The sequence below is a fragment of the Mesocricetus auratus genome, unplaced genomic scaffold, assembly GCF_017639785.1.
Source record: "Mesocricetus auratus isolate SY011 unplaced genomic scaffold, BCM_Maur_2.0 Super-Scaffold_100031, whole genome shotgun sequence".
NCBI classification, from domain to species: Eukaryota; Metazoa; Chordata; class Mammalia; order Rodentia; family Cricetidae; genus Mesocricetus; species Mesocricetus auratus.
Genome location: NW_024429212.1, coordinates 964,483 through 980,543, shown reverse-complemented (window position 1 = coordinate 980,543; position 16,061 = coordinate 964,483). Strand labels below are relative to the sequence as shown.

The 16,061-nt window shown below is 42.7% G+C and overlaps 1 protein-coding gene across 1 annotated transcript; it reads right to left on the bottom strand.

Annotated features, from left to right (window-relative positions):
* Positions 1 to 379: 379 nt before the first annotated feature.
* Positions 380 to 15,208, bottom strand: Defb1 (defensin beta 1). The gene is made up of 2 exons (XM_013122443.3): positions 14,972 to 15,208; positions 380 to 609 (listed from the first exon to the last, which is right to left on the bottom strand). The coding sequence occupies exons 1-2, from the start codon at positions 15,027 to 15,029 to the stop codon at positions 461 to 463; spliced, it is 207 nt and encodes a 68-aa protein (XP_012977897.1). The 5' UTR covers positions 15,030 to 15,208; the 3' UTR covers positions 380 to 460.
* Positions 15,209 to 16,061: the final 853 nt, after the last annotated feature.

The window sequence follows — 16,061 nt, the reverse complement described above, 5'->3', positions numbered from 1 at the left end:
GCACACATGGAGCCCTAAGGGAGGAAGGGAACACCCGCCTAGCCAGCCACATCAGCCAAATCAACCCTGGCGTTCAATGGGGTGACAGATGTCTCAGCCAGATTGAACTCACATGCGACCATGAAAGAGTCATCCTCTGTTTGGCCCCAGGAGGTCTGATGACTATGTTCACTGTCCAGTTCTCTGTGATCTTCTTGTGCTGGGTGCATGCAGTTTGGTGATAAAAATCAAATAAAATCATTTAATTGTGATCATTACTCAGGGCCAGGCAGGTGTTCTGGCTTTTCCAATCTCTTGTTCTAAGCCCTGTACTTCAACCTTATACTTTAAAAAACTTCTTCTAAACTGAGACATGAAATTCATTTTGATCTGATGTAAATAGGCTTCAAAAGTATCTCCTTTATTAAAACACTAATTGTATATCCCCCACTTGTCTTTGTGCTCATTCTTCAAATCATTGTCAACTCCTACAGCAGTTGGGCTTATCTGGTTTACAGGTGCCCTGTAGCCTGGTATGGGAAGGGCAACTGGAGCGGAGACAGAAGCCCCCATGCTGGAGGCATCGGTATTGGTCCGTTCTGCGTCCAAGACTTGTGAGAACACCCGCACCTGCAAGGGGAGAACAGATGTGTTTAGACATTTAGTTTTAACCACGAAGATTGGAGAATATTTGGTAAATGCAAGGCAGACAAATTGGTAGTACATAAGAGAATTCTCTCTCACAGGCAATTGCTATGAAATTAATCTTGAGGCCAGTAAGGAAGCCACACTGCAATAGTCCAGTATGAAGAGAGGCTCATAAGCTCCCACCCTTAACCAAGGAACTATTGACAGTTGATAGTTTCTGGGGAAGAAAATTCATTTTTTAAAAAATATAGCTCCTTGTAGTCAACTATTCTCCAGTAGATGGTACCAAACCCATAAATATATGCCACCATAAATTGAACTCAGTGCATTATTTAAAAGGGGATCATGGATGAGAAGTCGGGAGAGATGACAACATGGAGGTAGACCTAGGAGGAGTTGGGGGAAGAGTAGGAGGGTGGATATAACTAAAATACATTGTTTTAACTAAAAAACAATGGAATCCTGAAATTTGCAGGCAAATGGATGGCACTAGAAGAAACCATCCTGAATGAGGCAACCTAGTCACAAAAAGAGAAACATGGCATATACTCTCTCATATATGGGATTTTAGACATAGATCTGGGGAGTGCCAGCCTACAATCCGATGGCCAGAGAGTCTGGGAAACAGAACCTTCATTCAGTGGCTGATGGAAGAAGAGGCAGACTCCCACGGCTAAGTACTGAGCTGAACTCAAGAAAGCCAGTAACAGAGAGGGAGGACTGATGACCAAAGGGATTAAGACTGGGCTGATTTAACTCCTAGAAACAGCTGACCTGACAAGGGTTAGCTTTCGAATTCCAGGATGATGCCTGGGAATCCAGCATGGGACTGATCAAGAACCCCTGAATGTGGGTGTCAGTGAGGAAGCCTAGGTAATCTATTGAGCCTTGGGCAGTAGGTCAGTATTTATCCCGGGTATACAAATGGACTTTGGACTCCCATCCAACAATGTGAGATGCACTCTCACCTTGAACTCTTGGGGGGGGTCTAGACCCTGCCCTGGATGAAATGACAGACTATGGACAGCCCCATGGAGGGCCTCACCCTCCCTGGGGAAATGAGGGGATATTGGTAGGGGTTGGGGGGAGGGCACGGGAGGAGGGGAGGGAAATGGAGAGGGACCTGGAACTGACTTGCGAAGCAACCTTGTTTCTAATTCAAATTTAAATTAAAAAATAAATTATAAAAGACAAAAACGACAAATGTTGAAATATTTTTGCATTTTCGTCAGCTTATATTAGAATAAAATTGGGAATTATTAATAAGAGAACAGACACAAGTCCATGAATATACTGAAAAATATGAAGTTTGCCCTTGAAACATCAGTATGTAACTGGAGAAATGAGTGAAAGTATTAACAACTTCATAGAAGTAAATGAAACTGAATCAACTAATTACTGTAGCCAAGGCACTATAAGGACTTTTGTAGTTACCGTGCTTACAATAAAAAGACCTCAAGTAAGCCAAAGACACACCTTAGCATATTAAAAATGTAATATCAACAATCCAAACATTAAACGAGTACAATAAATGCCAGCCAGAGCTGGAAGTAATGAAGTTTAAACCAAGAAACAGTGCCAAGTATCAATGAAACAGAATTGTTTCTTCAAAAAGTGTTGGGTTCCAGCCCCCATGGATTTCTGTGCATTGCTTGTCAGCTGATAACCACAGATGCATCCTGTTCTCTAGTCCTGACTTACAGCCCTGGCCTTGCCTACCTGATGTCAATATCTAGCACGAGGAAAACATGAGCTCTTACACCTGGGGTTTCTCCACTGTGCTGTAAGTCTGTATATAAGGCTGCTCACTCCTTACGGCACACACACAGGCAGACATACAGACATGGCATATTCTCTCTCTCTCTCTCTCTCTCTCTCTTCTGGCAATAAAGGCAGCAGATGTTCTTTTAGCACAAACAGCCAGACATCTCCCCTTTCATTTCCTGATATCTCAGATTTGTTCGTGGCACAGGCACCACAGAAAAGATAATCAAGATAGAGAAATTCATTACCACATTAACTAGAAAATGAAGTTAAAAAAAGTGAAAATGAAAGCCAATAATATTCAAGAAGAATAAAGGAATAATATATCAGATAATTCTGAAATCCAGAGTGCCACTACAGAACATCTGGAAAATTATACTGACATAAATTATATAATATAGAAGGAATGGCTATATTATTAGACACATTTGACCTATAAACATTGAATGAGATAATGTAGATCCACAGTGAGCAATAAGATGGAAGATGTAGTTAACAAAGAAAAACTCAGTACCAGAAAAAATTAACCATAGCTTTCTACCAGGTCTTTAAATAACCTCACACTATTCCATAAAATAAGGAAAAGAATATTTCCAAATTATGTAAAGTAGTTATTAGACCAGTACAAAATTAGATAAAATTTAACAACAAAAGAAAACTATATACCAATTTCCTTCATGAACATTAATTACATCCTTGAAAACTGGCTTTAATTACACATTCAAAAGTTAGTACCGAATGATCAAGTGTATTTCATTCCATGTGTGTAAGAGTGGTTCAGTGTGTGTGAAACAGACATAGTGAAGCCCATAAATACAAGGAGGGGAAATTTTTTTCATGATCATGACAATAGATAACTTTGAACAAACCCTGAAGAAACCAGGAATAGAAGGATCATGCCTCAGTGTAACAAAGTTTACATGTGACAAACATCATACTGGTTGGGGAAAAGTTGTTAACATTTCCTTGAATAGCAGGAATGAGATGACTGCATGTACTCTCACCATTCTTATATAATACAGTATTTCTACTAATGACTTCTCTGTTGCTGTGATAAAATATCATGACTTAAAGCAACTTAGAGTATAATGGGATTTATTTTGGTTTATAGTTGTGGGATTGGGGATAAAGCCCAAGACAATGGGAAGGCCTGGCAATAGTCGAGAAAAGCATGGTAGGAGGAACAGGAAGCCAGCTGATCATATTTCATGACACAGGAACCAGGGAGACAGAACAGGAAATGGAGTGAGGCTATAAACCCTCAGAAGCCAGTGACTTATTTATCCAGCAAGGCTGCCCCTTCTGAAGCTTCCATAATCCATCCCTCCAGCGCCATCTGCTTCTGACAACATGTTAAGATTCATGAGCCTATGGGGGAATATTTCTTGTTCAAACCATAACATCCTCCCTATGGCCCCCTAAGGCTCATGGTCATCTCATGATGAGAATTCATTTAATCCAATTTCAAAAGTCCTCATAGTCCTCAAGAGTCCTAACACTGTTCTAATACCCAGAGTGTCTTCTGAGACTCGAGCCAATCTCTTAACTGTGACCTCTGTAAAAATGACAAAACAAATCATACACTTTCCACATTGAACAGAATATACCTTGCCATTCCAAAACCGAGGAATGTAGGCATAGCAGGAAAGGCTAGACGTGTTATGGAAAAATTTAAAGCCATCATGGAAAAACAAAATTCTGTAGGTCCAAGTACAGCATCTGAAGTCTCAGTTTCAATAGGTTTAGAAGGATCTGGTTCCCTAGCTTTGCTGCCTGCAGCATACATTGTTCTCTTAGACTGACTTCTTATCCCATTCCCCAAACACAATTCTCCTTGACAGATAGCTCATGGCTCTGGCATCTCAAGCATCTTGGGATCCCTGCTGCAACCCAGGTTTCACTATGACAGTCTCATGCCACGGCCCCTTGGGAATTCCTTGAAGGAACTCTAGCCCTGCTTCACATTGCCTGGTCTCCTTAGTTCTCTGAAACTTCAGAGGAAAAAGCCATGACCTCCTTCATTTGCAAAGTGTTTGTCCTCAAAACAAGTACCACATAAACAACATTGTCAAGTTCTGATTCCAGTTTGAGATGGCCCTAGCCACTTGGATCTCAGTTGCAGAAGCTTCTGAATATAGCTCTTTAATAACATGGAGGCCCATTGAGTGTAGTCTCACCTTCTTAACATGGAGGCCCACCCAGTGTGGCCTCGCCCTCACAGAACCTTTCCTGTTGTTCTTGTGCAGATAGTGCAGCTTTTCTTTAACAATTACAAGCTCCTTTTCAGCATTTGACTGAAGTCTTAGGTTTCCCAGTGACCCTTTCTTCCTAAACTGCACACTTTTTATTTCTTCATACAAAGTTTGTTGCTCCCTGATTGTAAAGCTGCATAATCGTCGTCATTAATAACAAGGCTGCAGACTCAACCTTGTCCTACGTTGAAATTTTCTCCACAACAACAAATCAGTCCATTACTTTTTAAATTAGCGTCACAGAAATTCTTGGGCCATGGGCAGAATGCAACCAGATTCTTTGGCAAATTTTTTTTATGAATGACCTCTATCTCAGGTAGAATTTGAATCGTTTTCCCCTTTGAAATCTCAAGAGCCAGGCCTTTACTGTCTGAATTTGTTTCATTATTCCAGGATTCTGAATTCTTCCAGGATTCCATTAGAACAGCTCATTTATCTCTGTATACAAAATTAAGTGACTTTTCTAGTCTAAGGTTCCAAATTCTCCCATGCTCTTCAGAATATGACCTGGTCTTGTTCTTCACAGCAACAACTCTACTTTCCTGGTACCAACTTCACTGTAAGTTACTTGTCTGGTGGGAGACCAGGACAAAAATAATTTAAGACGGAAAAGGGTTTATTTTGTCTTATTGTTTCAGAGAGATAGACTCTATCATGCTTAGGATGGCCTGATGTCTTGGTTATGTTCTGTCACTGTGACAAAACACAGCACCCACGGCTTCAGCAACTGATATGGAGGGCCCTGAGTACCCAGATACAGAAGACTTGATTCTGCCACTCAATCTTTACAAAAATGGACCTGAATTGTACCAAAGACCTTGATAGCAGACTTAAAGCTTTAAAGTGACTCCATCAACACAAGGAAGTCATGTAAAGAGAAAAGGCAAAGACTTTCCAAATAGTACTTAGTGATACTTGGCTTCCAAATGTCCATCAAAAGGCTCATGGTTTAAGGGTCTGCTCTCTAGTTCATGGCTCATTTGGAATTCTGGAAGCTTTAGGAGATTAGATGTATCTGGAGGGAGGTAGGTCACAGGGGGCAGTTGGCATCTTCTCCCTGTCCCCTCCTGTCTGTCTCTTGGACCGATCATGATGCAAAGGAGATTCATCACATGTTTCCCCACTGTGTTCTTCAGAAGTGTGCGGGGCCCAGCAACCATGGGTTGAATCCTCTGAAACTCTCAGTCATAATGAGTATTTTCCTTTCACACTGTTCATACTGTATATTTGCTCACAAAAGCAACCCAACGGAGATGCCAGTAGCTTGGAGAAAAACAGCCCTGGTTGCTAAGTAGGATTTCATGCAATTGCAAAGCTTTGGCATGGCAGAAAAAGCAACAGAATTAAGAGATAGCGGCCAAATCAGAGAATCGAATGGTTCATCTAGCAGGGGATTAATATGCTGAAAATGTGACATCCAATTCAACACCAAATATTAAATGCTGAAAGAGAAAATCACAGTAAATAAATGGATAAATGAATTACACAGATTCTTTTCAAATGAAAAAGAACAAAATGCCAATGATTTTACACACACACACACACACACACACACACACACACACACACTGAACTTCATTTGCTAGGGAAATGCAAATCAAAACAACACGTTTTTCAAAAAACAAACAAGCAAACAAACAATAAGCAATGCTGGGGAGGACACAGGAAAAGAAGAACAACATACATTTCCAGAGAGAATGTAAAGTAGTGCAGCCACTGTGACAATAAGTATGCAATAGCCTCAAAAAGTAATGCTAGAACTACGGTGTGATGCTACAACACTAGCTAACCCTGGGTATGCACCTGTAGCACATACGTTAGCACACAACAGAGGATCCATGCTACTTCAGGCACTATTCACAGCGGGCAAGGCATGAAACCATCTTAGATGTCCTTAAACAGGTGAGTGTACACGGTGGAGTTCTCTTCTGCCACAATGGACAGAGAAAGCACCATGAAGAGAAAGGATAGGAGTGATGAGCATCAGAGTGAGAAGAATAAACCAAACTCAGAGAGTCAAGCATCATGAGTGTTTTCTCCTACATGGAACCTGGGAGCATAAATGAGTGTGTGAAGAATAAAGGGAATTAAGAATATTATATGGGAAGGGGGGTAAGGATGGGGTGATAAAGGGATGAATTTGATCGAAGTCGATGATATTCATGAAGGAAAAGGTAGTTTGAACCCTATCATGTTATATATTTAATATGCACTAGTTTGAAAAGGCAGGAACTAATTATCTCATTAGTTTTAATCTCTTTTTTATTTTTGTTTCTCTATTTTTTTCCTCTCTCCTCTCATCCTGTTTCCCTCCCTTCTACCTTTAATCATCTTTTATATCAAGGATATAAAGAACTATGAGCTTAGTGTCAGGTTTTTCTTTTTAGTTTTCTCAAAAAAAACTTAATTTTGGTTCATTTTACATTATCAAAAGTATTGAACTCCATAGTAATTTGCTGTTGCATTTATGAAATTATACTTTCTACATATGTCTTAAGGACAGAGATGTTTCCACTTTCTGGAGAGTATTTTATCTGTGATTTCTCTTGATGTCTGATAGACTAGATAAATAATCCAAGTATGTCTTAATAGTGTGATCCAATCCTGTGTAAGAAATCTTCCATCTATATTTGTTAAACATTTTTGAACAGTGTGTATCCAGATTTGGCTACACATCTACAAATTTATTCTAGGAACCATAAGCTATAGTATAACCCAACTTTAGAGAAATATCTATTTTTTTGAAGTGCTGGATTCAAACCTAGTATGTATAGAGCCAAAGATGGTCATGCTAAACATTTATGAACACCATGTATCCAGATTTGGATACACATTTACAATTTATTCTAGGAACTATAAACTAGAAAATAACCCAACTTCATAGTAATATATTCTTTTGACGAGCTGGAGTCTAACCTAGGGTGTATGGAGTCAGAGTCTGTCATGTTAATGAGAAAAGCCAGTGCTACACAGGTTAAATATTGAATGTTGTCTCTTCTATGTGGGATGAGGGCATCATGGGAGCAAGAGTGGTGCTATTGACAATGTAGAAAGGGAAAAGTGAGGAAGGGTTAGGAAGAGTAATGGGCTTTGAGTACAATCACAGGACATAGCATGTATGTACAGACATGACACAGCAGAACCAGTTTCTTTGTATAGTTAGCATAACCTCAGTATTCCAGTTACACTCTGTCGTGGAACAAGCTTCTAGTACGCCCCCTCATAGAACACCACACCTCTCAAATTGACAGTCGAGGATCCCAGATCATCCAATCTCCCCTGTTCTCTTATCCCAAGGCTGCTCATTTTCCCTTCATGGTTGACTAATACAGTTGAGCTGTTCTAGCCACCCAAGAATATATCGCTTTCCATGACTTACAGACAGGGAAACCAAGGCTCAGAGAGTGTGAATGAGTTGACCATTATCCCATCACAACCAAATCAAACTCAGCCAAGTTCCAAAAGTCATGTTTCTGCCATATCCACTCTCAAGAGAATGGACTGTCCTTTAAATGACCTTCCTATGGCTGTACAACAGTCAATTATACCAACTAAAATAGCTATACAAAACAAAGTGAGTGAAGAGACATGTTCCAGCTTGCAATTTTCTTAGCTATCAGTTTTGGGGAGAAAGTTCACATTTCTGCACTTTGGAGTCTCAGAATGTCCTCTGTGCATCATGTGGCAGGCAGCAATCTAGGACTGTGGGGATCTGCTATGACTACATAGTGATGAATTTTGGACACAAGGTTCTCGGGCACAGCTGAGCAGGTAGTGTGGTTCATTTCCACTGTCAGCTGGACCTAGACTATATGATTTACAATCTTGCTCTTTATGCCTGACATTCTAAATCTCTACCCAGTATATATTCTTTAATTATTAATACATTCTTTGACAAATCCTTATTTTTGTATAATACATTCCAGTGACATCTCTCCACTCCCACCTTAACCACCTGCCATGGGACTTAGGTCAAGTTAATCGTCCCCCAAACAGTTCAGCAACATTTCATTTTCTGGGCTTCAGGATTGTGCTAAAATTGTGGCATTCCCATCGTGTTGCCTCAGTGCCCTATGACCCCAGAAGCTTTTCCAGGCAAGCACCACAATAGGTGGTGGCTGATGGAATGGCAAAAGTGATTCTCTACTAGGAAATGAAGAATAAAACATGTCCTGAGGACTTTGGTGGGAGAATGGGGGAAGAAGGAAAAACGGTTTGTGGCGGTGAGTGGGGCAGGGTTGGTTTTCATGGAATCATTGTTAGTATTCACACGTTTGTACTGGCCTGTCCTTGGGGTTCCGACAGGATACGTGTCAGCTGCATTCACTAAGAGCACCAACTGTGCATATTCACTGATCCCTTTTAAAAGGACCCTGCCCACTTCCCATCCTTTCTTTCTCTCCCTCTCTCTGTCCTCCTCCTCCTCCTCTCTCCCTCCCTCCCTCCCTCTCACCCTCTTTCCTTTCTCCTCTCTCCTTCTGCTCCTGTCCCTAGACATCAGTCTCCCCACCTCCAGTTTCTCCTTTTTATAATCTCTTTCCCTAATTAAAAAATTCATCTGCTTGAACCCCTGTTGCATGGTGTTTTTCTCTCTCACTCTGCTTTTCTTAAATTACAACGATCATCACAAAGTAAATCTGCATAAGGAAAAAGTGACAAGGGCCTTTCATGCCACTGAGGACAAACATAGCCTAGCACAGAGCAGAGGCTTATAGATTCAAGGAAGAATGACCAAAAACGCTAAAGAAGAAGATGCATTAAAAAACTTGGGTGTGATCTTTGATCTTTAAATAAGAGATCTGTGAAAATAAACTTTCTTAAGGAGACTTCCGGGTGCTAAGATGGAGGGGGAGTGAAAATCTGAGAATAGACATGCACTGATCAGGCTGCAGGTGTTGGGATTTTGTGTCCTCAGTCTCTCTGCTTTAAATACACCCTGTGCCCCACAGGTGGACCCTGAGGTAGTATGATGTAATTATAGGCAAATGTGAAGTTTGGAAAATGCAAAGGAATAATGAAGAATTTCTGATGAAAAGATAAAAAAAATTAGAGTAAAATATCTTCAGGCTGAAGTGGAATGGATTCCCAAAAGACCACGGTTTGGGAAAAGCTGAGACCCCAATTCACCCATCTCTCCCACCACATCTACAGGTAGACTTAGCGTTGAAACACACACACACACACACACACACACACACACACACACACACACACAGGCGCACGCTTGTGAAGAGAGGTTGGGACCATGGCACAGAGATTAAATGTTAAACATGAAAGAGAAACTCAGATGCAGGGGAAACATCTAGATCTTCCTAGTGGTGATTGGGTACCCACACTGAGGGCCTGACTGTGAGCAGAGAAAAAAGCTCAGGCGAGAAAGTAGCCTGTCAGAGGCCTTGCTATCTTGCTCTTGGGCGAAGAGAAAGTCTTACTCCAGGTCAGGGCAACAAAATTTACTGTCAGCATGCTGAGGGAGGGGCCCAGGAAGAAGCAGGTTCCTCCAGCTAGAGGTGTTAAAATGAAAGTTGATGTTGACTTGGAGGTGGGGTGTTTGTGGAGGCACGAGTAGAGGCACGAGGAAAGGAGGGAAATCAATTACGTTCGCCACTCCCAGAAAAAGCAACAGAAGTGCAAACCAACTGAGACATAAATCACTCTCTCTTCTGAATTCGAGTAGCTCCCAATAGCCCTGTGCAGCGGGAAACTGAGGCCTGCTCCAGTCCTCAGCAGCACCTCTCTCCAACTTCATGGAGCATGAACACACTGCCCATCTAGGCTCTCCTTGAGAGGGGGTGTGTGACACCTGATCTCTTCAGGGATCTTGGGAAGTGAGTGGAAGAATACAGGGCTGGGGATCTGAGTGGCTGTGTGTCCTTGTCATCAACCTGTCTGAGTCACAGAAAGATCTGTAGAGCAGGCCTAGCATAATCTCCATGTAGAGGACATCCTTGGACTCTCATGACACTTGCAAAGCTGTCCCTATAGCTGTAAAGATAAACCTATGACATTGTTTTGTTACTGCTTTGGAGTATGTCTGTTGAATCCCACATCCTGCTAACTAGGGGCCCTCTGTAACCACATGTGGAGGTTGCATGGCTGGGTTTTTGAGCTAAAGGGATGTGTGGTTTCTAGATGGAATATGGAGACCATAGCAGGTGGATTTCTGTTACTGAAAGCTTTTGTGGGAAATAGAAGAGGCAGAACGAATTAGGACAATCAGATCAGAGTAGAGACTTCTGGATGAGACCCTTGAGAGGAAAGGATGGTAACTGGGGTACACATCATTTTCCTATTTTCATACAAGGAATTGGCCCAACATAGCAGGGTTGTATCTAGAGTTTTGGGGGAAGGAAAGAGGAGCTTGTGCAGCTATGAATGCCTGCATTGGTAAGCTGAATTAATTCTCCGATTTTTCATTAATTGTCCCAGGTACACTAGGAGGAGCTATGGCTTTGATGGGGGGAGTTCCTAGTGACTGTGTCAGCCACATGGGATTGGTCTGTAGTCACTCTCTAGACAAGTCAGTGTCTCAGATAGCCATTTTCCATTTTGTCCCTGTCCCAACACATACCAGATATGTTCTGTCTCATAAAACATCTCGATCTGGTCTTGACCATATCTGGATTTGCTCATAGGATTTCTACCCTATCAATGATATTCGATGCTATATGGAAAACAATATATTTATTTACCAGAGAGAGAGAAAGAGAGTCGCACAAACCAGGAGTTAGAAACGTAGCTGGCTTCCAGGAGAAAAGGGGGGTTCCTTTTCCTTTCACTTCCTTTTATATCTACCTGTGTCAGTTTACATGTCCCTGCCCTCATGGGCGGATAGCTTTGTGGGGTTTACTCCTACACTACCCCATCTCTCAATGTTTCTTTACATAGTCCTGATATACTGCCAAACCTTGAGAGTCCCCATAAAGTCATAGATCTGAGGTCTGGGAATGAACCCCTGACCTACTTTTGTCTACCCATAAAATGTAGATTTTGATTCTATGTTCCTCTTGGGAATATTATAGGGACTCAATGTAAATGTGCTATTGATTTATTTTTTATTTTATTTTTTGGCTGTTCGAGACAGGGTTTCTCTCTAATGTTTTGGAGGCTGTCCTGGCACTCACTCTATAGATCAGGCTGGCCTCGAACTCACAGAGATCTGCCTGCCTCTGCCTCCAGAGTGCTGGGATTAAAGGCGTGCACCACCAACGACTCTCCATATTTTTACACATGCCATCTATCCCTTTGCCTGTCACATACAATGTCCTCTGCAGCCAGGAGCCTCAAAATCCTGTGTCCAATGGTTTGAAGGAAAGTGATAGATTGTGATAATGTCTGCAGAGACTTGGGGTAAGGGACCTCTGGGTAGAGTAACAGTCCCTAATCAATCACATTCCTCTGTGGTAAAGAGAATATAGCCACATCTTCTGTGTTTGTAACAAGACCCAAGTCTAAATTTTTTCAAAATGATTTATTTATTTAACGTACTTTGGGGTTTTGCCTGCATGTATGTTTGTATGAGAGTGTCAGATCACCAGGAACTGGAGTTACAGACAGTTGTGAGCTGTCATGTGGGTGCTGGGAATTGAACCCAGGTCCTTTGAAAGGGCGGTCAGTGCTCTTAACTGCTGGGCCATCTCTCCAACCCCTATTTTTGGATGATCGGAGTTTATTCCCCCCTCCACACTGAGACAATGTTTCTCTGTAGCTTTGGAGCCTGTCCTGGAACTTGCTGGCCTCAAACTCCCAGAGATCCACCTGCCTCTGCCTCTCGAGTGCTGTGATTAAAGACTTGTGCCACCAATGCCTGGCAGGAGTCTAAATTTTATGTGGCATATTTAACTGTTGAGAAAGAAGTAATGTTTTTAAACATTTCCACCAAGTGACATGTTTCTCCTTCTGTCTCAACCTCTTTAAGGAAATCTTTCTTGATGTCTCAGAAGAGGTTAATTTTTTTCTTACGAGGTCTCTTGGTAGCTGAAATCAGCAGCATTTCTCAGGGCAGACAGAGTTACCCACGTGCACAGTCAGCTTTTTGTGCTATGTTTTCTTCTAAAGTTTAAGGCTTACAGGCAGTCAGAGACCTCTCTCTCCCTGGCTATCCTTCCTCTCCCTGGTAATAATCTGTACATGCTTGTTTCTCACTAAGCATTCTCTCAGTGGCAGCCTCAATCACCCTTCCTTTCCAAAGACTGAGGCTGAGGTCTTGCTATGTTGACCTCATTCTGTTTTCACAGACTTTACAGGGGGGTTGTGGGAGCCCATTTCTTTATCTCCCAGGAAAACAAGCTGGCCAGCTTGAGGGTCCTGTCATGTGGGATCCTGTGGACCAGCCTGATAAGGGAAGGTATAAGGAGTCTGCCAGAAATGAGTGGCAGGGATGATACCTGTGAGGGCTCAGATGGGACACGAAAGCAGGCCAGGGCCATCCAACCTTCCAGAAACAGAACCTAGCACCTTCCACACTAAACTGAGCTCCACAGGCAGTGCAGGTCTAGAGACAGTATAGACGGAAGGAACAAAGCAATGACATTGACAATGACAACGAATGCACAAGGTGATGGGTACAGTATCAAGCTGGATATAAGTGTTTCATAGTGTATGCATTCCCCCAAACAGCATTTGGTGTGTTACAAACCTACGTGATTTTTTTTACCTACGATCTATGAGATCTATGACTACAGCCAAGCAAAGCCAAACAAGAGCTCTCAAAATTCATACCCCAAAACCTAAGCCAAGCACATGCAAGACCCACCTGCAGCCTGGTTCTGGAGACACAGGGGCCTGCATATTAACACAAAGATACCTGGGAAGTTTTGTTATTCCTCCCCATATACAGCCAGACCAGAAATCAATCCCAGAGGAAAACACTTTTACTAAACATCATTCTTCCTTTGGTCAAATAGAACCTTGCAGTACAGCAGATGCTCCTTAGTGGTCCTCCTTAGCCCTTGGGATGATCTGAACATCATCATATGGGCTTTGGGGGTGAGATAGATTCTGCTCTTTGTTATTTCCAGAGAAGTGGTTGGAGAATTCTTATACTGGAAGATTATACAGAGAGGATATTTGTATCCTAAAAGAGTGCAGTAGAATGGATCTACCTAGGAGTTTCCAGCAATCCTGGTAAGTATGCCCAGATCCATTCTTATAATGGAGGATCAGGAAATATGGCTGAGCCTATCCACCTTGAGAAGTGGTCCTGTTTCTATGATTTGAATGAGTTGCTTAGCATTACATTTTGAATACTAGACAACAATAAGTCTTCATTCTGAAAAAAAATGCTTGTAAGTTTTCTTGAATTTGGGCCATAAGAAGGAAATTTCTATTTCTTACTCAGTGAAAACATTCCCACCGCACCCCCAATGCATGCCGAGTCAGGTGTATCAAATAGCATTGGCTTTGCAGTTGGCACGTGTTGGCATTTTCTAGGCCCTAAAAATGTGTAACTTATTAAATACATTTCTTTATTTCTCAGATGGGCCATTACCTTGCCATGAAAAGCAGTGTGTTGAGAATGTGCCTGGATCCGGATTTCACATGAGAAAACCAGGCATAGCTATTTTGAAAGACACATCTCCAGAGGCTAGCATGATAGCCAGGAGCCAAACAAAGCAGGCTTTTCCAGAGGACCTCACAACAAACATCAGAACCCTCCTGATACAAGTATTGAAATAAAGCTCAGAAATACACAACTTTGTCAATGTCACCCTGATATATGGCTTTGGAGAAAGTATGTCCTGTATCACTAATTCAGAGGCCTCCTGTCTCCCATGTCAGGGACAGGCTACTTTGGCCCAGACAGAGTGGGCATCCTTTGGACAGATGTGAAGTCCTTTCTTTTGACTGGTAAAATCTCCTTGCCAGAAGAATGTGACTACCAGGGAAGGTGAAAGGTCACCTACTATCTCTTGACTGCTTACCACGTTGTTTCCAGGCATTTACAACTGGCTGAGCTGGCCTGGCGAAGGGGCAGTGGCCCTTTGCCTGCAGCTCAGGGATGCTCCACCCAGGGACTCAGTTGAGGCCAGTGTGTCAAAAAGCTTGTCTCTCAGTGTGAAGAATCTCACACAGGCAAAGCAGACTCCCACACAAGACCTATCGCAGCTGCTAGGGACAAGCATCATGGCTTGGAGAAACCCACCACTCACTGTCAATCCCTACCAGGATCATTTTGCTGCTGCTTCCCAGGGCTGTTGACCACAGGCCACTCAGGATGCTGCCCTAGCACTAGGCTTGCAAAACTAGGAGGTGGCTATTACCTGTTCCCCCTTAGCCTCTGTGTCCCCAGTCCCAGTCAGGGCCATCAACAAGTTCCCAAAGCTTACCTGGCCCCATCTGGGAGAAGAGAAAAAATATCACCAGGAGAAAGTAATGAGTTTTCATGGCGGTGGCAGCCAGTGTCCAGAGTGCAGAGAGGACGAAAGATCCCAGGTAGCTGAGCTGACAGATGCTTCCGGAAGCCTGAATGAGCTTGTTTTTTTTTTTTATAGGAACACTGGTTGCATAACCTCATAAATGAGCTAAAGGGAGGCGTTGCAAACCACAGTGAAGTTCTAACGACACCTCATGATATTCGCCCTGAGAGGAGTCCAAGTCCTGTGGGCATACTGCCTCTCACCAGCTCGAGCTGGATTTTATTTTTCAGCCTGTATAATGGAAATAGGCATCTCTTGTCAAGCCGGATTCTCAAGTTGGGATTCTAAGGACTCCCGGCAAGGCAGCCCCTGCCAGGACTTCCTGGGTTAGGTGGGTTCAGAGAGCCTAGGAGGCACCCAGCAACCCAAACTGACTCTGGCTCCGGGCTGCTGGGGTTCCCTTGTGTTTAGCTGTTTCCCTTTACAGTGCTGGGGGATTATCTTCTGGCTCCATGGCGAACTGACTGCAGTGAAGGAAGCAGCAGTGGTGGTTACTTTCTCATCTCTCTGAATTTAGACCCTCCTCCCTGAGGGTGGCTAGTGTTTCTAATTGCGCATCCCTTCCTGGGGTTTTCCAACTCTGGCTTCCTAGACAGCATCTGAGCTAAGTCCTGGGAAGTGCAGCTGTCCACCTGGTGTATGGCCTTAGCTGGGCTCTAAGTATTCAGTTACTGTACCATTTAAAAATATCTTATTTGGTATAGAGTTCCCATTGTGAATCTATGAGTAGATTTCCTAGAACCTTATAAAGGATCTTATTTATAAGTACAGAGTTTCTTAAAGGGACACTGAAAAGCTCATAGAGCCATTGTTGGGGCTGGACGACCCGGCTGTGACTGAGCTGCAAGGAACAAGGTCCAGTCTGTGCCACTTGACCTCATGAGGATCCTAGGCTGTAGCCACCTCGCAGGAGACACCAGCACAGAGTCTACAGAAACAACAGCCATCACCACCAGAACAGCTTTCTATACTAAGACATGTACTTTCTGGATACAAGCAC

What these genes read in the sequence shown, in the direction of transcription:
- Defb1 (XM_013122443.3), bottom strand. Translation starts at nt 15,029, where the DNA reads ATGAAAACTCATTACTTTCTCCTGGTGATATTTTTTCTCTTCTCCCAG. An exon ending in CTTCTCCCAGATGGGGCCAG is followed by an intron (nt 610 to 14,971) that starts GTAAGCTTTGGG and finishes CTCCCCTTGCAG; the next exon opens with GTGCGGGTGTTCTCACAAGT.